This window comes from Peromyscus leucopus, chromosome 8b, assembly GCF_004664715.2.
Source record: "Peromyscus leucopus breed LL Stock chromosome 8b, UCI_PerLeu_2.1, whole genome shotgun sequence".
NCBI classification, from domain to species: domain Eukaryota; kingdom Metazoa; phylum Chordata; class Mammalia; order Rodentia; family Cricetidae; genus Peromyscus; species Peromyscus leucopus.
In genome coordinates this window covers 54,552,113-54,574,038 of record NC_051086.1, presented here as the reverse complement: position 1 = coordinate 54,574,038, position 21,926 = coordinate 54,552,113, and the positions used below count along the sequence as shown (strand labels likewise).

The window sequence follows — 21,926 nt, the reverse complement described above, 5'->3', positions numbered from 1 at the left end:
GAAAGGCGCAAAGCTACACAGAGAAACCCTGTCTCGAAAAACCAAAAAAAAAAAAAAAAAAAAAAAAAAAAAGAAAGTGTTTTTGTTGTTTAGTTTCATGGTGGGAAATTCATATAAGCTGGAGCTCCATTCTTGGTGGCAGGAGATAGTGTCGGGGCTCATTATATCCCAGATGATAAGCAAATAGTTCCCTGAGGTGGGGAGCAAGGCATGGATATAATCCTCAAGGCCTGACACTAAAGACATGCCTTTAATGGCCAGACCTTACATATTTGTTTCCACAAACTCTCAAAACACTACTACTAGCTGAGGACCAAGTGTTTAAATATGTATATCTATAGGACACATTTCAGATTCCAACACTAAACATCATAGATGAGTGAGAGCTCATCTGGAAAGTCCTGTTCACTTGTTCTCTAAGACATCCTTAGATAGACTCTGCTTTGTGCCATATTGAACCTAATTCCCCAGTTCTCCAGTCTCATTCTACATTCCTGTGTGGTCTCATAAAATGCTTCCCACCTAACTTGGATGTATTCTTGCTCATCCCAAATCTCAATTGTTTTCTCCCCAATCAATTTGATGCAAAGCCTTGTAACCTGCCCCATAGCTTCCCAAGCCTGGCATCTGACCCTGAAGAGTAGCAAATGCGTGGATGCTCACCTTTGGGAAGATTTCCAGGTTCCTGGAACCAGATATGATGTAGCGGGAACCAATATAAAGAGATTCTACTGGGGGTGGCTTGTTTATTCGAGCAAATTGGAATTTCATTTCTTCATCATCAATGGCCTAGGGAACATAGCAGACAGCAATTTATCTGGATTTCTGAGCCACAACATTGGGTCTGAATAAGGTGAGATGATCATTTAATATATTTTTGTGGGATTGGATGGTGACACCTCCTGGTCTTCCTATGTCTGCAACACAGATTGTTGACTTATTGGCCATGGCCACATTCTTTGTGGGAACAGGGTTACTGCCACAGAAGAAAGGAACTGGCTACAAGTTGTGCATAGAGAATTCCCATCTTTCTGATGGGTGGAAAGAGGCTATAGAAGGATGTTTAGGGACTAGTAAATGGACATCAAAGACATTTGGGGGAGACTCTGGTGTGGGGCCATGAGGATGGCAGAATTACACACACACACACACACACACACACACACACACACGTTCTCCTCGTAGAACTCTTATGAATCTTTCCAATGGATTCATTATTTGCATCTCAAGTTTTCTGTCAGTCTACCCTGGCCTCATTTTGTGGTCCTCAGTGTTACCTTCCGAATGGTGCAGTCATTAGGGACCAGATAAAGGTGAAATGTCACTTCCTTGAGATTGAGGTGATAGTAGATCAATGTGATGGAAGTGATGGGGATGGAGTGTCCAAGAGCAGGAGTCATATTCATTAGAACTCCCACTGGGGAGAAGCTTGGGTTTTCCAGCACTGCATAATGCTGTTCCATCCTTGTTGGAGTTTCTAGGACCATCCCATGTTCTTGAAAGTGGGCCACACAGAACCGGGAGATGTCCACATGTCCCTCTGTGAAAGAATAGATTCAAAGATGTATATTTAGTTTTTCCATTGAGCCATGCTTGACTGGAAAATTAGCACCCTAGGATTTAGAATGACTGTGGTGATTTGAATGAGAATGGTCACCATAGCTGGTGAAATTATTTGGGAAAGACTGGGATGTTTAGTCTTGCTGGAGGAACCTTGTCAAAGGAGTGGGCTTAGAGGTTTCAAAAGCTTGTGATGTTTCCAATTTCCTTTCTCTCTTCCCCTTGACAATAAGTAAGCTCTCAGCTACTGCTCCAATGCCAAACCTGCCTGCCTTTTGCCCTGATCCCTGCCATGCTCCCTGCCATGATGGTCATGGACTCACTCTCTGAAGCTATAAGAACCAATAAAAATCTTTCTTCTATAAGTTGCTTTGGCTATGATTTCCATTTAGTTTGTATTTATTTTTTGATGTTCATGAGAAAAATTATGACCAAAATTTAAGTTTTATTAATTAACATCCAATGACAGCACAGCAGAACTATCAACTGTTTCCTCATTATCAATCACCATGCCAGTGAGGGTGAGTGTGAGCTGTTTCTAGTGGTGACTCATGCAGACTGACCCTCACTGGAGGCAGTTTACCTTTGGCCCTGTCTAGCTGCTGGGGGAGCATTCATAGTGGAGTGGTGGTTCTTGCTGTTCTCATCTATAGATGCTATAAAGAATACAGCCTCAGAGGCTACAGACAGATATTGATGTAACCAACCGTCTTATTAAATAAGAAACACAGAAACAATGTAAAAGAGAAAGCCGAGAGGTCAGAGCTCAGAGCTAAAATCTCACCCTTCCTCCTGCTGTCCCAGCTTCGCGAAAGAGAGCTACTTCCTGTCTGTAAATCGATTTTCCAGTCATTCTGCCTTCTCATTGGTTGTAAACCCAAACACGTGACTGCCTCGTCACTGTCTGAATGTACAGCCCCCTAGGTCTTAAAGGTATATGTGTCCAATGCTGGCTGTATCCCTGAACACACAGAGATCTATGGGATTAAAGGCATGTGCCACCACCGCCACACTCTTGCTATGGCTCTAATAGCTCTGACCCCCGGACAACTTTATTTATTAACATACAATCAAAATCACATTTCAGTACAATTAGATTACCACCACAGACAGAAACCTAATAATCAGCAGGTTCTTAGAGGTGCTGCCATCACCAGCTTCAGTGTCTTAGGATCCTCTAAATTCTTAGTTGCAGAATAGAGTTTTGCTGTTATGAAAGAGACACAACGGTATTTTGTTCACTGAAGACAGGCTGGATGGATTCCTGGAATAGTTAATGTCAAATATGAACTGGATAAAATCTAGAATCAGCTTGGATGTAGGCCTCAGGGCCTGATAGGAGGAGATTATCTTGAGCGGATCAATTGAGTAGGGAAGACCTATTCACTGTATGTAGCACCATTCTGTGGACTAGGACCCAGGACTGTTTAAAATGGAGAAGGTCACATGAGCACAAGCATTCACTGTTCCCTGCTCTCTCTATTGACACAAGTTACCAGGTGCCACAAGGTCCATGTTCTCAGACTTCCATGTCATGATGAACTTTTGACTGTGAGGCAAAATAAAGCCTTTCTTTCATAAGTTTCTTTGGTCAAGCATTTTGTGTGAGTTACAAGTGAAGTAACCTGGGCAGAAAATTGATACCAGGACTCAGATTTTTGCTGTAATAAACCAAATCATGTAGTTCTTCAGCTTTCAGACTGTTTTGTGGCTGGAATGTGGAAGAGTTTTGTACTTAGGACTAGGAAAGAACTTCCATGCCGAGAGAGCAGAGCTTATGGTGACATTCGGGTGGAAGCAGGAAGTCAAGAATGCTGAGAGAGACAGTGGAGGCCAGTCCGTGAGGTTGCGGAGAGCAGCACAGTTTCTATTGGGAACTGTGAAAGGATCCATTCATGTGACAGTTTAGCCAAGAGTCTAGATTTATTGTGTTAATGCTCTGAACATGCATGAAGATGAATTTATACATAAGGGACTAATTTGGCAGGAGGAGTTTCAGAACAGAAAACATCCAGAATGACTCTACACAACCCGCTGTAACTGTGAGAGAGCAGAGTCACTGAGGGAAGGCTGTAGCAGGTGACAACAGGAAAGGGGTTCGAGGGACAATCTCACTCTGCACAAACTCATCTTGTGAAGATCCACATTCGTTTAAAGATAGAAAGACTTAAGTGATGGTGTTCCCTGTTCCCCAAATGCAAATGCAAGGAAGTGTTTCCCATGTTCAGCACATCATACAGCTGTGGTCCAGGAGAGCAGGGAGAGGCCACATCTCAAGCTATCAACAGAACTTGTCAGTGTCATCACTATAGATTTTAGGCATGAAAGATGCTGGATTGATGGATCACTGAGTCATGCTGCACAGTTTCAGATATCAATGAGGTGAGGCAATGTACCTGAGTCAAAGGTCCTGCAAGGAGGACCTGAGAGCTCATTCTATGAACGTTGGAAAGTGAAGCCTAAGGTGGAGTGGAAATCCCAGGAAGTTGTTGAAGCCAGAACCACATAGTTTCTGCTACATAAAGTGTTATGAAAGGAGTAGAGAGATGGTCTAAGGAGAGGTTGTGTGTGCTTCATGAGGTAGAACTGGAGGGATGGAGCTCTCTATGTCCTTTGGAGTTCAGCGAATGACATCATGATCTCTGTAGCTGGACATGAAGCTGCAGGATTTGATGTTTATGCTGATGAAGTTTTGTCGTGTTGTCTGATCATTCTTTGGTTCACTAATTCTTCTATTTTTGAATAGCAATGTTTATTCTGCACCATTTTATGTTGAAAGTATGTAACTTGTTTTTTTATTTTCTAGAAGCTCATATTTAAGACATTGCCTTGACTCTCAAGAGGTGGTCTATATGGGATTTTAAACTGTTGAAATTATTAAGGACCATGGGAACCTTTGAAATTGTATTTTTTCATTATGAGACAAATCTGAAACTTTAGAGACATGAGGTGGAAAATTACAAATTAATGTGCTTGGATGTCAAGTTGATACTGGGTGGAATCATGATGTTGAATCTCACTTGCCAGCTTAATGTGATCCTTGCTAATGGGTGCACAACTCTGCAATCTACCATTTGCCTGTCCCTTCAGTTCTGAGTTTGCTTCCAAATTGTGCCATGATAAACATTGTTGCAATGTGTGTTCTTTAGCAGAGAGCTTTTCTAGTTCTCTTGGGTGATTGCTTTGGAATCAGTAATCACCAGATAATGAGATAATGAAACAATGAAATTGCTCATGAATAGAGTGATGCAGCTTAAGATTTCCACCAAAGACATGCTAACTAATAGTTCCACATGGAACCACACAGCACTAAAACATACCCTGTGTGACAGTTCTGGGCCTTGACACCCTGGCTTTTCCCAAGTCAGCTTCAGCCTCAGAACCAGATCCTTGACTTGTCAATGCTTTGGAGATCCGTGTGCACACGCTTTGTGCAGTGTCAATTTTGATGGATTCCAGAATATGCTGTACCTCTCCAACTTCCCTTTTTTTCTAGGGTAAATGTTATTCATAATCCTCCCAGGAGTTGAGGGAAATGTCGGGGGCTGGACTTTCATTGTTAAGACCAGAAATTTCCTGAGGCATCTAAGATGACTTAGTAAGTTTTTTCATTTATTTTCTCATTTGGGGTTTTTGGGGATACAGAGATTCATTATGTATCTCTAGCTAGAAGTCACAATGCTCTTGCCTAGCCTTCAGAACTCTGGGATCATAGGTATGTGCCACCACCTGTCCTTGTGACTGTCCCTTCTATACATATTGTCCTTCTATAAACTTTAACAGAATCACATATATTTAATTTTCCAAAGGTGTAGCTTTTCTGATCTGAGAGTTGAAATAAGAAACAAGAAAGGCAGTGGCCTGCAGGGAAGAGCTTGTGAGGTAACTGGGGTAGTTTTGTTGGGGAGACCAGGAGATCTGTGTGCACCTGCTGGACTGGCCTCATTAGACACACTGGGGAGGCATCATCCGGGTAGCAGTGCTTCTGTGTCGGGGTCTCATGTGTTTATGAATGTGACTATTGTTTATATTTGCTTTGCGACTTCCTTTTAGCTAATTACTGCTTGTTTTCTTCATCTTCATTTGTTTTCCTCTTTTGAGTTCGACATTTAATGTGAAGATTTTTAATCTGAGGGATGCTTTTCTATTCACGTTTCTTCTATCAGCTGGACCAGTCTGTATTTCTACTTTAGTATTTCTTCTTTAGTTTTTATGACTTCTTCAGCTATCTGGACTTCCCTCTTAGACCTACTCCTCATCTTCATTACCATGAACAAACACCATCTTCCTCTGCTGTGGGCTGGATTCTCCTGGTCTCTATGGTGGGCCTATTGCTGTGCTCCTTGAAGCAGGAGAGGAAGTTCGATCATTATCCACTTGCACAACACCTGGTTCCTTACTGTTGTTGCTTTTTCCTTTTATAAGCAGAATCTGGCTGTGTAGTCTAGGCTGCTCTTGAATTTTAAATTCTCCTGTCCCAGCCTCAGGAGATCTGGGTTACAGACATGTAGTAATGGCTTTCTGTATGAGAATTTTCATTGAGAATATTTTTTACATTAAAACCTCTTCTTTTTGGTCATGTGCTGTGATTGTTTAGCTTGGTTTAGCTTCTTTTGGAACTCCTATCAGTGAGAGTAGAGTTGTCTCTGACTCTTTTTTTTTCTGTTCTCAGGACAATTTGCCTCTTACTGGATTACCTCATCTACCCTTGATATGAGGGTTTGTGGTTAGTCTTATTGCAACTTGTTATGCTATGTGTGGTTGGTTCTCTTCTGAAGAGACAGAGGAACAATGGATCTGGGGGAGAGGGGAAGTAATGGGGAACTATGAGGAGTAGAGAGATGGAGGCTGCAGTTGGTATGTATTCTATTTCAGAAAAATAAATAATAAAAAATCTTGTGAAGGGATCTTTGGAGATAATGGAGGTGGGGACACTTGATGAGCCCCCCTTTTCTTTGGACATCCCTCTTCTGTTGCTCTAGTACTCATATAGAATCTGGTGACATCATTTTATCCCTGCCTGCAGCAGTGTAATGGCTTATAATGTTGGTAGACCCTTGATACCAAATGATCCTTGTTAATTTCCTTAGTCTTACTTTGCAACAATCTCTTCAAATTTCTCAGTTTATTCTCAGTTCCGTGCTGGGCCCCCAGGGGACATGTTGGGTAATGAGAACTTAATAATCTTTAGCTAATATTGCTACTGAGGACATCACCTTCCAATTAAGGACTCCTTAGGGTAAAACAGAAAGAAAGTCACAAGGCTGGGAATCATGTGCTTCAAAGAAGATACATCAGACAAAAAGGTATGACAAAACATCTCAGTGTTCACCTTCATAACCTGCTCTGCCCTGCTAAGAAAGCCGTGAGACCTTTCCACATCACCATCATTCTATAGTCCCTATATGACATGTGAAATTCTCCCATTACCACCACCCTATTCCTTGCTTCCCTTGGTTACCTTGGAGAGCCACAAAATGAGGGAGGTGCACAGCAGCCACAGCTCCCTGCTCAGCCTTGATGTCAAATAGAGGCCCAGCTACCATGTGACTGTGCTCTAAGGGAGTCTCATCCAGGTATTGGGTCCAGGCACAGAATCGAATCTCGATGGTCACTGCCCTTGTCACCACAAAGTGGAGTCCTGTGTTGGGACAGTGGTAGGAACCAGGCACAGGGAACTGAACTCTAGAAGAAGGAGAGGCAGACACCAGTGAGAACCAACCCTGCTCCACTGTTGGGTGCAGACCCAGTGCAGGGCTAGGGACACAGCAGACTTCAGCCAGAAGGCTCTGAGTTCTGGTTCCTCTGCTGTCTGTCTGTGGATCCCTGATTAAATCATTTAACCTCCAAATCTCTTTCCTAATCTGTACATAGGGGTAATGAGCACCATCTCATAGGCCTGTGAGTACTGAGTGATCTAGAGCAAACCTACAGGTAACACACACCTAGAGCAGTTAGATATTCCTGTAATGATGAAATAGGTGTGTGTGTGTGTGTGTGTGTGTGTGTGTGTGTGTGTGTGTGTGTGTGTTTTAAGTTCTGGGGATCAAGTTAGGACCTTGCACACTATCCAAGTGCTCTACCACTGAGGTACATCTTCAGTTTTTAGACTTTATGTTCCTGAAGTATATATTTAAGAATATTTAAGAGACAAGAGAACTCAAATATAGTGAAGGGACGGATGCTGTTTACACTGAATAAAATAATCTGCAGAAAAAAAACATTTCAGATAATGAGCCAAGTTGACTTCAGACTGTTTATATAAAATGAAGGACTCCTGTCAGCTCTGTTGATGTGGTAGTGGTGTGCTGGTTGTGGAAGATGAGGTCCTGTCTTAACTGTGGGGGAGGCATAGTGAAATGTTTGTGTGTGAAGTCACTTGATGTCCTGGACTCACAATACTGTGACAGTAATGACAAAGGGGGAATGCGAGTAGTTAAAACAAACTTGGAAAAATGGTTTCTGGAGCTGAGTAACTGAATAGTGAATTTCTGGTACTCTCCTGCTTTGCAAATGTTTGAAAATTTTTATGTAAAATAAACCCTGTTTTTACAACAGCCCAAACTTATTCCAGTCCTGGTCTTGCCCCCTTAGTTAGTGAGGGGAAGAGGAGACAGTAGACACTATATAGATGCTATCTGTGGGAATCCTTTGTGGAAAGTGAACTGGGGAAAGTCAGTCTTTGCTAGGCAGAGCTCACTCACCGGTACAGGCTCCTCTTTCTGTCAACCACCTCTGTAGCCACAGGTCCTGTAGGTCCCCAGAAGTCATCTTCAGTCCCCAGTGATTCCAGGTGTTTGTCTCTTGGAGAGTCAGGAGAAGATGGATGGAACGGCTCTAGTGGTGCAAATTGTGAGCACCCCTCCTCTAGAAGAGTCCAGGAAGAAGTGGTCACTCTATGTCTCCTCAGCTCTTCCCAGTTCTGGCCCAAGGCTGAACTATTTTCCAGGATGGCTAGCCCAGGCCTTACCAAGGAGTGTGTCCACAGATTTTATTGCTGTTCCTGAGGTTATTTGCATTCTATCTATCTATCTATCTATCTATCTATCTATCTATCTATCTTCTACATACATACATACATACATACATACATATGTATACACACACAAACACACACACACACACACACACACACACACACACACATATATATATATATATAGTATTTTGTATTTTTTTTTTGTATTTTTTTTTACCACTGCTTGTTTTCTGAGCAACCCTACCACCCCAATCTCTGTGCCTAACCCAAGTGCTGTGTTTCATTTCCTATTGGTCCAGTGTGTTGATTTTCTTTTTTTTTTTTTTTGGTTTTTCGAGACAGGGTTTCTCTGTGTAGCTTTGCGCCTTTCCTGGAACTCACTTGGTAGCCCAGGCTAGCCTCGAACTCAGAGAGATCCACCTGGCTCTGCCTCCCGAGTGCTGGGATTAAAGGCGTGCGCCACCACCACCACCCGGCTCAGTGTGTTGATTTTCTTAACATGTCTCCAGTGGGTTGTGAAAAGAATCTCAATGAAAAGATGAATGAGCAGGGATTGGAGGTGATTTCCCAGGCCATAGCAGCTCAGAATGAGACATGGAGCCCTGGTACAGAGCCTGATGCAATCAGGAGACCTGATAGAGGGACAGCACTAACCCCCAAGGCTGAGAGAGAAGGAAGCAGTGCTCTGTGTTCTAGTTGAGGAAGACCTTTAGAAGGTTGGTGACTCCTTGTGGAGAGCCTGTCCTGATCCATGCCATAGATAGGGGGATAGAAATGATTTCCAGCACACCTGAGATCATGTCTTCTATATGTGACAGGTCACTGCACCTATGAAATCTGAACAATATTTCTGCCTCTGCAAGATCTGCACAATGACAACACTGGTTGTCATGATAATGTAGATGGTGGAATCTCACAAGGCCCCAGTCATAGATAACATCTGCTAGAGAGGAATACAATCAGTTCTCCTCAGAAAGAACTCCGTAATAGGTTATTCAATTCCAAATGGTCAGCCTTAAACATACATACATGACCAATACCAAATGGGGTCATCAGGTTGTATTAATATTTACATATACATACATATGTGTATTCACACATATATTTAACAATATATAAGAAGAATTTATGAATTAGAGAGAGAGTGTGTGTGTGTGTGAGTTACAAGGAGACCTGGAGGGGGCATATAGAGGAGTAGAAGTGATCTAAATACAGTACTCACACTAGTGTAAGAAATTGTAAAAAAACAAGACAAAACAAAATAAATTTCAAAAAGAATGAAATGATGGCTTCCTGCTACAGATGCCCCTTCATCCAGCAATCATGATGCTCTGGGTCTGAACCCTTCACATACCTGACTGTAGTCTCTGCCGCTTACATGAGTTCTGGTAATCATCCATTTCTTCTCCATCTGGGTTCTTAGTAGGGTCCATTACACGTGGCTTCCTATACACAAACAAGTTCTTCCCCTCAGATGTCCGGAAAAACCAGGGAAATGAGCATAGCATACATGATAGTCCCAAATGAAATCTAAGTCATTAGAATTTGAACTCAGTCCCCTGCTTCCTCTCTGGGCTGTATCTGTATAAAGTTCCTCATCCTCCTTGTCATCCACACCCCAGAACTGGGATCATCTCAACCCCTCCTTTTCTCTAGTTTGAATGTGTACCCCAATGTTCATACATTGGAAAGTCAATCCCCAATGTCACAGTGCTGGGAGGACAGAGGGTAAGACACTCTGAGATCATGAGTGTTCTGCTTTAATGAAGGATTATCACCAGAGTAGATTCCTGTGGCCTGGCAGGACTTATCACAAAAGCCACCTTGGCCTCTCATTCTCAGCCTTCCCTGTTGCACAGTCAGATGGGACAGGAAGAATGCTTCTTTAGATGCAGGGCCTATACCTTTGCTCTTCCTTGTAACCAGAACTGCAAGATATAATCTCCATTCTTTATGTTGAGTGTCCAGTGTCAGACATTGTGTTATAGCTGCACAGACAAACTAATAATCACTCACCTCAAATGCTAATCACCTAGACAGTACCTTCCAAATCTCTCTCCTTTCTGTTCTCTACTCTTCATCTCTACAGACTCCATCCTTGTCCCGGGAGCGAACATAATCCTGAACCTTTGCAGCATCCTCTGACAGGCATCCCTGCTTCTGATCTGGTCCCTTCTAGCTCATTTTCTACAGAGTAACTGACCATAAAATGTTGGTAGAGATGCCCCTTTATGACTGAGGCACTTGAATGCCTCTCATTTCTTCTAGGGAGAAGCAGAAGCTTCTTAGCATGGTTCATAGTTCTTGCTGTTGGCCCTGTCCCCCTCCAGGCCCTCCTATGTCATGCCTTCCTGTTCTGTGACTTCTAGACCAGTGGCTCTCAAATCACTGTGTCCCATGGACAGCCTGCTAAATCAGAAAGCTCTACCGGAGATTCTGAGTCAGCAGGGATGGGGTGTGGCCTGAGAAGCCGCATTTATGTGGAACTCCCAGGTGATTGTGAGGCAGAGCAGGTGATCTCCCACATGGTTTCCTGTTCCTCAATGGAACTGCTCTCTCTGCTTTCTTATCCTCAATCTATGCCTAGAATTTTCTCCTTCTTGGCTCATCCCACATTTCCCATCTTTGAAAGCTTACCTCAGCTTATCTCAGCTTTTGATGACATCAGACAAACCACCACTGAACGCCTAGGTTTTCAAGATACAATTCTGTGGACTATGGGGGAACAAGTGTCTCTCCTCTGCTGGACTGAGATAATGAGTCATGTCTACCTTATTCTCTGATGTGCCTTTAGATTGCCAAACAGTGTATGATGCACAGTGGGTCTGCGGTAATGTCTGTTCAATGAATGGCTGAGCCTCCTAAGTCTTCAGTAAACACTCCATTTCACGTGTGTCACAGTAGCTAGGAACTTGAGAACAGATGGAATTCATGGTCATGAAATGAAATGCGTCAAAGTGGGAGAGCATGGGGCTTCAGCACAGCTTCTGGAGTGAAAGATGACTTTGCTGTCCTGTAGCTTGCCATCAGTCCCACCGTAGTGTGTGTGTGCCCATGTGTCTGAGTACCGGGGTTGTAACAGTGATACATGGTTTTCTTCCCTAAGAGTCTTTCTGTCTGTGTCTTTCTCTCCTCCATGTGGTGACTGCTTTAATTGTCCAGTGGCCTGAGTTCACTGTTGGCTAATATTTATTTTCTACTATTATCACACTTGCTGTGCCAGAGGACTCACCACTAACTCAGCTTTTCATATTCTATTGTCCCAGTTGAAGACATTAGAAGGCATGCTATGTGATTCTATTTTTAAAAAAATACAACCATAACACACACACACACACACACACACACACACACACACACACACACACCTCACTTTGGTCACTGTGGTTCAGTAGTTTCTCTTGATCTCTTTGTCTTTCCCATCACCTCAGGACCCTTTTCCCACCTTTCAGGTCTGGGACAGCCACATAGTGCCTTGGTTGACCAGTAGGAGTTCTGTGCCCACTCCTTACCATGTGCTGGAGATGTGCAGCTGTGAATTCTCTGCCTCCACAGTCCTGAGCTCCATCATCACCTGGGCACTGAGAGGAGCCTGGTCCATTCTATAAGTACAAGAGGGAACGTTTCTTCTGGGATTCACCACAGCACCATGAGACCTCAGGGTCCAGGATCCTGGGCTCTGTTGTCTGTAGATGGAGCTAGTGAGGAGCCTTATTAAGACTTATTCTTGAGCCACAACCAGGACAAAGAATGGAGAACAAGAGGCCAAGTGGAGGGAGATGTGTCCATAAGTCAGTTTCATTTGGGCTTGGCCAGTGTGTGTGGGGAGATCTGAATCCAGGATGATAACCTTTGGAACTTTCCAGATCTGAAATGAGGGTCTTGCCCTCTATACCGTTTCCCTCACAGGTTAGTCACTGGAATCAGACTCTCCAAAGGAAGGGGACATGGCCATAGATGAGGGGATTTTTGTTGGCAAAGGGCAACACAGTAGCCATCAGCATTCTTAGTTGCTAGAGGTCATGACTATACCCCCAAAGGGATTCTGGGCAGCTGTTCAAAGTAAGCATGTAGTGCTGGGATCATGGGTATTCTCCTTGAGGGAAAGAGCCTTGGTTCCATTAGTGCTAAGGAAGGAAGCCTTGCCTTACCCAGCAGCCACTACCTGAGGTCTGCTGGTCCCATTCTCATGATCCTCAAGTTCAACGGCTTCTGGCTGTTAAGATATCGATTTTCTTTGGGCTTCCATGTTCTCAGTCCATAACATTAGATATATCACTCCCTTGTGCCTATTCTGAGGCACAGACAAAGCAGGAGGGGAAAGGTTTCTGCACCCGTGAGAGGCTGTGCAATATCACATGCAGCAGAGGCCAGTTCTGAACAGGCATTCCCCAGGTCTGCTTTTGCCTGGGCCCTGGCCTCAGGTTGGCCCAACCAAATCCTATTTCTCCTTCAGTATCAGAAAACCCTCCCAAGCCATTCAATAAACTCACATCTCTCGCCGCATGACATTTTCACAACACTGTTGGCTGCTCAGCTTTCAGCAGAGCTTGTCAATACAAAGTCATAATGTTTGTCTCTTTCCATTCAGCTACAGGAGGACAGAGTCATGTGTATTTGTGATTGTATCCTTAGGGCCTGGATCAATGCTTACACGTAGAGGCTCTGATATGAATGCATGCATGAATGGATTCATGAATAAATAAATGATTGAAGCACTGTCTTGGAGTAAGGCAAACATGGGATTCTGTTAGGTTAATAGCCTTGCTAATACATATGATTACTGTACCCAGCTGCCTACCTGGTATTATCTTTGTACTTAGATATGTACATTTTATGTTATTAGAATCTACAGGGTGAGTATAATATTCCAGTTTGAAAATGAAGAAACTGAGTGTTGGAGACGAGAGTGGCTTGCCCAAGTCGTAGAGTGTAAATGGCACAGCCGGTCAGGAACTGGGCTAATAATGCCTTTTTTGTCCCCTTCCTTTCCTATGTCCTGTGTTCTGCATCCTCTATGTCCTTCCCCTGCCTCCTGCCCAGAAAGGAATCTCAGAATTTTACTTACCTCAGGATTCTGAGGTTGCAGGCAGGATTCCTGAGCGCCTCACACAGCAGCCTCACACCTTGGTCACCCAGGTCATTCAGCTGCAGGTCTAGCTCAGTCAGGCTGGAACTGGCCTTGAGCAATGAAGCCAGGTCCACACAGTGGCTGGATGTGAGGCCGCAGCTGATAAGCCTGCATGGAAGATGCTCACCATCAGCTTCTCCAGGGCTTATTGCTCTTGGGAACTGAGCTCAGGTCTCCCTTTGAGCCCTGGCCCACTGTGCTAACAGTGTTTTACTCTCTGGAGTGCCTTTCTAGTCTAGGTGGATGATTCCATGCTTCCCACAGCTGAGCTACAGAAACAATGAAGTACAGGTTAGGGACCAATCCTCTGCTGTGACTGGACATGGCAGAACTCCATGAGGCTGAGGTCAGCTCACAGGTGTATTTCAAGAGCCATCTGAAGTGAAATTCACCAGGCATAGAATAGGGTATGCTCTAACTCATTATGTAAAATCCTAGTAAAGATAGAGTCCATAGAAACATAGTAGAAGGCTGGATATGAGGTCAGAGGTCAGGAATAAAATGGGAGAAGAGGGCATTGACTGAGCCTGTAGCTTTCTCCCCTTGGGTTTCTCTTTGCTTCTGTGTTCTTCAGCTCTCCTAGCCACTTTCTCAGGAAGTTAGCTCCACTGGAGACCTCATGGTCCTGTTGATAGTGGGAAAACTTGAGTGTGAGTCTCTCACATTGCCATTTATTATAGCCAATCTGGCATCTGTCACAGACATGGTCAACAGGGTTTGGGACTATTTGATGAATACCAATCCTCACCCTAGACTCAGGTTTCATGTTTGGACTCCAGTCTACCCATCTGGGCTTCAGAGGAGAACCCAGGTCAGACTCACCACAATGTCTTTAGGTGACATCCAGGGCATTTCAGGGTCTTACAAAGATTCCACAGTGCAAAGTAGCTCAGTGTATTACCACTTAGGTCCAGCTCCTCCAGGCTTCCTGTGAACTCAAGAGTAGAGAAGAGGATCTTCCAACTGGCATTAGTTATTGGGGTCCACCTGTACCTGAGGGTGAGCAAAAGAAAAAAAGAGAGAGAGAGGCATGAGGGATGTGAATTATGTGTGCATGGTCTGATGTGTGCAGCCCCACACAGCAGATTAGGTTTCTATCTGCCTGAGCACCAGGCCTAAATATGCCACCCTCAGGATTCACCAGCCTCTACATGTTCCTTTGCTGCAACATCTGTTTCCCCTCCTCTGGGTGGTTCCTCATCTACACTGGTTAGCGTAGCATGCCCTGTGCTCATTTTGTGTGTCTGTTTCTGACTTAGTCTATATGTCCCACAGGGTGTGAACAGGTGGCTGACACATTTTCTTTTTAATCTATAGTGCTTACCACAGGTCCTGGCACAAAGAAGGACCTTGGTAACTCAGACAGCCTTCTTTCTTTTGATGTTAATGTACCCGCTTTCCTTTGGAACAGAATTCTAGAGTCTCATGAAGGAAAACTGAAAAGGGTAGGTAGAAAGAGCAATCAGCAGAGGTGGTTGAGAATGACTCTGTGATGGGATGTTGGACATGGTCATAAACACTACAGATGTGTTGGTTCACATGGTCCCTATATCCTTCCAAGGATAGAAGAGCACAGAGAAAGGAAAGAGAAGGGAGGGGAGATCAGCTCAGAGTGGTAGTGCATTCCTGTAATGCTTGCTAGCAACCAAGCATACAAAGGCAAGAAAATGGTGAGTTCTAGGCCAGCCTAAGCTACAAACCTGAAGGGGCTGGGAGAAGCTCCAAACCTAGCCTATACAATATTCTATACCAAACACTACAAACAAAACAAAATGACAAGCTCAAAAACCCACAGCTCCAAAAACACAGGTAAAAAGTGTCAACTTTGACTGAAACAAAAAGTATAGGACATTTTATTCCAATTTTACAAAACCAAAGAAATGTCAAGGTAACCAAATACTTAATTTGAAAGGATGGTGTATTTTTAAGCTTTATTTATTTTTTACATTATGTGTACATTTGTATTCCTTCCTGTCTGTGTTCACTGTATGTATGTAGAAGTCTACAGAGGATAGAATCAGGATCTTGGATCTTCAGAGACTGTAGTTAAAGGTGGTTGTGAAGCATCTGCTGTGGGTGCTGGGAATGGATCCACATCTTCTACAAGACCAGCAACTGATCTTAACCATGGAACCACTCCTCCAGCTCTTAAAAGACTACAGCCATTGCATGGCTAGTATTTACACTGACTTAAAGTGTAAAAGTAGAACTTCAGAATATACTATTCAATGATCCAGAGGTGCCATTATGAGCCCCACACTAAAATTGCTCACCCTGCTATCTTTGATGCCTTAATTTTCTGTGCTGGTCTTTTTCCCTTCCTTTGGGTTTGACCAGTCCCATATCTGAACTGTTTTCCATGTGTCCAATGCCTTCCTGCTTGTCTCCCTGCCTTGTCTGACTGTCTCTTCCCTTCAACTTTACTTTCTCTTTAGCAACTGAGGCACCTCCCTTTCCCTTGGGGTTGTCACAGGCTCTTAATCACTGTCCTTTTCAAGTAGGCTGGTGTTCCTTGTTTCTCTTGCTCTAACTGGTCTTTGTCTCGGTACATACTTAGAATTCTTCTGAAGCAGACCACTTCCTTTTTCAACCTCTGTATCAAGGTCCTTCAAGGATCACTTGTTAATAACCAGAGACAATTAGAAACAACTTAAATGATCCAGAACAGGAAAATGGTTCAATCCGCCAAGGTATTATTCTCCCAAGGGAATATAAGCGTGCTATTAAGAATGGTATTGTATTTGTACTAGACCTTTGGTAACCAGCCTTGATTCATTAATAAAATAAACATGAATATAAGATAACAGAGATAGTGTGGCTCATCCCATAGAAAAGTACATAGTAAAAAGGTTAAAGGGTGTATCACATTTTTTCTTTCATGCTGTTGATCAAACACAGGGTCTTGGGCTTATTAGGTGTGGTGTTCTAAATGATATTTCACCCAGAATCATGGGCATTTAAATCATAGGACTCTGATTAGTGGTACTCTTTGGAGAGGCTTAGGAGGTGTGGATCTGTGGGAGGAAGTATGTTGCAGGGGGCAGGTTTTAAGAATCCCAGCACTCGGGAGGCAGAAGCAGGCAGATCTCTGTGAGTTTGAGGCCAGCCTGGTCTACCAAGTGAGTTCCAAGAAAGGCACAAAGCTACACAGAGAAACCCTGTCTCGAAAAACCAAAATAAATAAATAAATAAATAAATAAATAAATAAATAAATAAATATTTCAAAGTCTTGAGCCATTCCCAGTACAGTCTTTCTGTTTCCTGCTTGTGGTTTAGGAACGAGCTCTCAGCTGCTTCTCCAGTCACACCTTTTCCCTCTGTCATGATGGACCCTGATCATTCTGGAAGCAAAAGCCCAAATAAACTCTTCTATAAGTTGCCTGTCTTAGTTAGGTTTCTATTGCTGTGAAGGGACAATATGACTATGGCTACTCTTATAAAGAAAACATACTTTTTTGTTTGTTCGTTTTTTGAGACTGAGTTTTTCTGTGTAGCTTTGCACCTTTCCTGGATCTCACTCTGTAGACTAGGCTGGACTTGAACTCACAAAGATCCACCTTCCTATGCCTCCCAAGTGCTGGGATTAAAGGTGTGCACCACCACCACCTGGCTATAAAGAAAACATTTAATTGTGGTGGCTCAGAGTTCAGCGATTCAGTCCATTATCACCATGATGGGGAGCATGGCAGCATGTAGGCAGACATGGTGCTGGCTACATCTTCATCAGAATGAAACAGCAAGTGGTGTGTCTCACTGAGCAGTATCTTCAGCATATATGAGACCTCAAAGCCCACCCCTCACAATGACATACTTCCTCCAGCAAGGCCACACCTCCTAATAGTGACACTCCCTCTGAGATTATGGGGGCAAATTACATACAAACTACCCTGTTGCCTTAACCCAAATTAATCAAGACAGTCTCTCTACCAATGATCTACATCCCTATCCCATGATATTTTGAGACAGCATTACACTATACAGCTCAGGCTACTGGGACTTGACCTTCTTGCCTCAGCCTTCTGAGTTTGAGATGACAGGTGTGCATGACCAAGCTCAGGTACCTCAATTCTTAACATTCTCTCTGAGAAATTGAATTCTGGAAGACAATAATGTTTTTGATTCATTGATAGATCTTCACTCTTCTATAGTAAGCAGGTTTTTATTAGATCATCCTAATCATATAAAAGGAGTGATTGAACCAATTTTCCATATGTGTGTAACACACTTTGATCATGTCTGTGCTTCCGACAGACATGTTTTTTTTTTTCCTCTCTTCATCTCCTTCCTGTTCTCTGACAGTTGCTCCACTACTTTTAAGTCATTTACTTTTCATGTGGGCTTTTGCTGAGTTGTTCAGATTAGTGTCAAAGCCAGAATTCAAGAATTCTCCCTGTTTTAGCCACTGGAATGATGGGATTTTAAAGTTATTCCAGCAAGGCCAGCTCAGCTTATCTGGGGAAAAGCTTCATCGTCTGAAAAACAAAAGGCTCAAATAAAAACATTTCTTCCCCTGAGAATCTCTCCCTTTCTGGTCCACTTGAGTGAGCATTCCCTTCCCTGATACCTGGTGTGTGCCTGATCATTGCAAAAGTCACACCCTATGTAATTAGTGTACTTGACTGCCTTAGCTCCAACTTTTGAGGTCCTCATGGCAGCACCTGTATTTTTCCTCCTGTAATTGATTGGTAGGGCCTGCCATAAAATGAGTGTTTAATGAATATTGATGCTGTGAATCATCTAGAGGGGAGAGAGACACTTCCTGATACTGAGTAACAACTACAGCACAGTGGAAAGGGAAGTCTACCTTGCTGTTGGTATTGGAAGGAAGTTAAGAAGCCTCCAGGCTGAGTGCCAGGGCCAGACTGTCTTCATAAACATAAACAAGGAAGTCATCTGGATAGGGAAAACATAGGGACTCTCTTACATATGCATTATGAGGTAATGGGGGAAGACTTCAGGGTCAATGTCATTGTCATGGGGATAGGGTATGGTGCCTGCAAGAGCTAAATGAACAGTCTCCCAGAAAGAAAGCATGGTAAGAGAGAGAATCAGTCACTGTGGGCCATTTGAACCTTGTGAAGGGTAAAGATGATTTGAATCAGAGAAGGTGAGTGGTCCTCACAGAGGCATAGGGAGAGATATAAGCTCATAGCTCCATTGCATAGTTAGGCACACAGAGGCAAGTAGAGAAAGGTGGTGAGATTCAGCAGTTAGATGTCACTGGTGACCTGTATTGTGCTGTCCTGGATCTGGCTAAGAGTGCTGCTGGTGCTCAGAATATGTGTGCTCATAGGATCCACAGAGAAGCTGGAGAAAGGGCTGTGTCTGGATACTCACAGAACCATCCTGGGGGCCATCAGTGTTTGTCCTTGCTTTACAGCCCCATTCAACTGAAGCCTCTTCACATAATGGCAGAACTTAATGCAGAAAGTGACCACCATGAGCTCCACATCTGTCTGGACTACCAGGTGCTTCACATTTGTCTGGAACAATTGGTGCATCATATCTGTCAGGGTATTGTCCCTCATTTCTTGAAGATCATGCATCACTTGTGTCAGGAGCTCCTCATTTTGAATCTCGTACAGACAATGAAACAACCCCAGAGAATACAGCTGCTGATGCTGGAGCAATGCCCTGGATTTCCCCAGCAGGTCCCATGGTGTGTGCAGAATCAAGGGGCCTGTGAAGATCTTCCTTATCTCTTTCATCCCCCGTTCACTTAAAATGCCAAATAGGAAGCGTATGGTGGGTGCTTCAAACAGATCTTGTCTTCCATACACTTCTATAAGTGTTTCCACAATTCTGTAGTTTTCCATATCATCATGTCTTTCACTACCTCCTAAGATGTAGGACATTGCTGCAAAGAACTCCTGGAGACACAAGTGGGCAAAACTGTAGCTCAGAGAACTGGGCTGCTTTTGAAGGACACCAATCTTCAGGAAAGTGGCAATGACATCCTCAGATAACCCTTGATCCTGGAGATCTATCTCACGGAACAGGGTCCTTCTTTGGCAGATCCCCTCAGCAGCCAGTGAGCAGAGCCCTGTGAGCTCATTTCCCTGGTGCTTGGATGGGAGAGTCTGGGAAAGATATTTCAGGCAGAGAGATGTGGTGGTCTGAGCAGTCATTGAGAGGTCTCCACCTTGTTCCATCTGCTGCTTCAGGCAAGTGCAGACCAGCCAGGACACCCAGGGCACAAAACATAGTGTTGAGAGCACTGGGTTTGATTCAATGAAGCTAAAAGCTGCAATTGATTCTTTTTTCTTTGCAAAATATTTGTTGAAGTATTCCTTCCGTCCTGACTCAGAGAAACCCAGGACTTCCACCCAACGTGGCTGCCCCAAGGAAGGAATGAGCTTCTTCAGAACTGTTGTCCGAGCTGTGAGCAGCAAGGAAGCCCTAGGCAGGATGGATTTCCTCAGCAAACTGCCCAAAAGTGTGTTCACTGGCTGTTGTTGGCTCCAGTGCAGACAGAGCTCGGGATTCTGCTCCTCCAAGACCCATGCTGGCTCATCTATGCCATCCAGGATGAAGAGCAACTTCTCAGGGTGAGACAGGATCTGCCTGATGGGAGCCTCAGGCACAGCCTGGTCTTTTGCTATGAGCTCAGCAAGACTCAGCTGTTTGTACTGGGCCAGCTCTCTGCAGCTGAAGTAGAAGACATGCTGGAAGCGATCCCTGTAGAGCTGGCCTTCCTCCCATGCTCTCCTCACCTGCCTGGCCAGTGTTGACTTCCCAATCCCAGCAGCCCCCTCTAATATGACTAGGTGAGGCTCCTCCTGGGTACCTGTGCTTGGGAGAAATAAGTCTTTGGCCTTAATCAGATGTCCTCTCTCCTCTGCTACACATTGATGCCAGCTTTTTCTGTCCAATGTCTCCCAGCCTCTTGGGCAAGATTTTTGTAGAAGTAGTAGCTGTGTGAAATATTGGGGCAAATCTTCTGTTTTTGAGGGATAAAGATTCTCTCCTTCTTGGTTATGATATATTTCTGGAGTGATTCCTAAGTAAAGGAGAGAAAGATGGAGCATAAGTGTACACAGTAGAGTTGTTTGTTCTTTCATTCCCTTTTTTCTTCCTTCTTTTCATCCTTCAACAACTGGACAAGCTTAGGTATCTGTCAAAGCTGTACAACAGACTTTCCTTGGGTGCTGGTGTATCTGAACAGTGCAGGGCAAAAAAAATGTGATCTTTATAGTAGAAGAATTTAGTTCAGTTCTTCACTTGACCTATAATAATGCTGTATGGCCTTCATCCATACACCTGATATTTATCAATGTCTTAACTCTGTGCCAGACCTACTCTTGAGATCAAGAATAAAGTGTGAGTTCACAGAAGCCTCTTTGTTCTCATTCAGTCTATGGGATGATCCCATAGCTTCTCTAAGCTCAGCTTTCCCATTTGTAATTTTGGGGGCTGTGGTCTTTCTCTGCAGGAGGCCAGGGAGGACTAGAAGGAATTACAGACAGTGGAGCCAATGTCTGTTCCTGACAGATCCCATTGGCCATCACCATTGCAGTCCTGTCATCATTCTGTTAAGTCCTGAGATTGTGGGTCTAATGCAGCCTGTAAGACCAGCTTCCAGACTGTTTGCAGGGTAGTAAAGAAAATGCCACAGAGTAGCAGGGGCTTCAGGAACATTTTCTATCTGAGGTTTTTAGGAAAGGAACGAGCGTGTTCTGATGGTTACTTTCCTTATTCTCTCGTGTTGCTCTCTTTTCTCATCCTGGCTTTTCTGTCTATTTTCCCATGTTGGCGCCAGATCATATGTGTGTGTGTGTGTGTGTGTGTGTGTGTGTGTGTGTGTGTGTGTATATAAATATATATGCATACATATATATGTGTATATGTATACACATAGAATAGCCTCTTTCAGGCAGAATATAAGAGTTACATTTTAAGGTCACATTTCAGTAAATGATAAGAAACTGAGCCATCCTGACAACACATATGTAATAAATCTTAGCTCTCTAATTTTAATTAGCTGTAATCTCACAGTTGGAACTTCAAAGAAAGATCTAGTTATTGTTATTTATTTATAGAGTTTCTTAAACTATTGAGGAATCTAAGAGAAATAAGGAATTTGTGCATATATTCTGTATTTCTAACAGTAATAACATTTTAAACTAACATTTTGTAATTGACAGAAATGCTGGGCTTTCTCGAAGTGTTTACAGAAAGAGAGCTGTGTCGTAAATGCTTTGGTTGAAATTCAGGCTTACCTTCAACTTCTTAATATGAGCTCATTATAACATCTCC

At 43.5% G+C, this 21,926-nt stretch overlaps 1 protein-coding gene across 1 annotated transcript in view; it reads right to left on the bottom strand.

Moving 5' to 3' along the window:
- LOC114689232 (NACHT, LRR and PYD domains-containing protein 1a-like) overlaps positions 1-21,926 on the bottom strand; it is an 85,519-nt gene that overhangs the window by 8,096 nt on the left and 55,497 nt on the right. The window contains exons 15-23 of the mRNA XM_037201054.1: positions 19,008-20,670; positions 14,493-14,663; positions 13,608-13,778; positions 12,052-12,141; positions 9,894-9,985; positions 8,265-8,427; positions 7,022-7,245; positions 1,278-1,540; positions 664-789 (exon numbers count right to left, since the gene is read on the bottom strand). Of these exons, the coding sequence (XP_037056949.1) occupies positions 664-789; positions 1,278-1,540; positions 7,022-7,245; positions 8,265-8,427; positions 9,894-9,985; positions 12,052-12,141; positions 13,608-13,778; positions 14,493-14,663; positions 19,008-20,670 (2,963 nt within the window). The remainder of the gene's footprint in view (positions 1-663; positions 790-1,277; positions 1,541-7,021; positions 7,246-8,264; positions 8,428-9,893; positions 9,986-12,051; positions 12,142-13,607; positions 13,779-14,492; positions 14,664-19,007; positions 20,671-21,926) is intronic.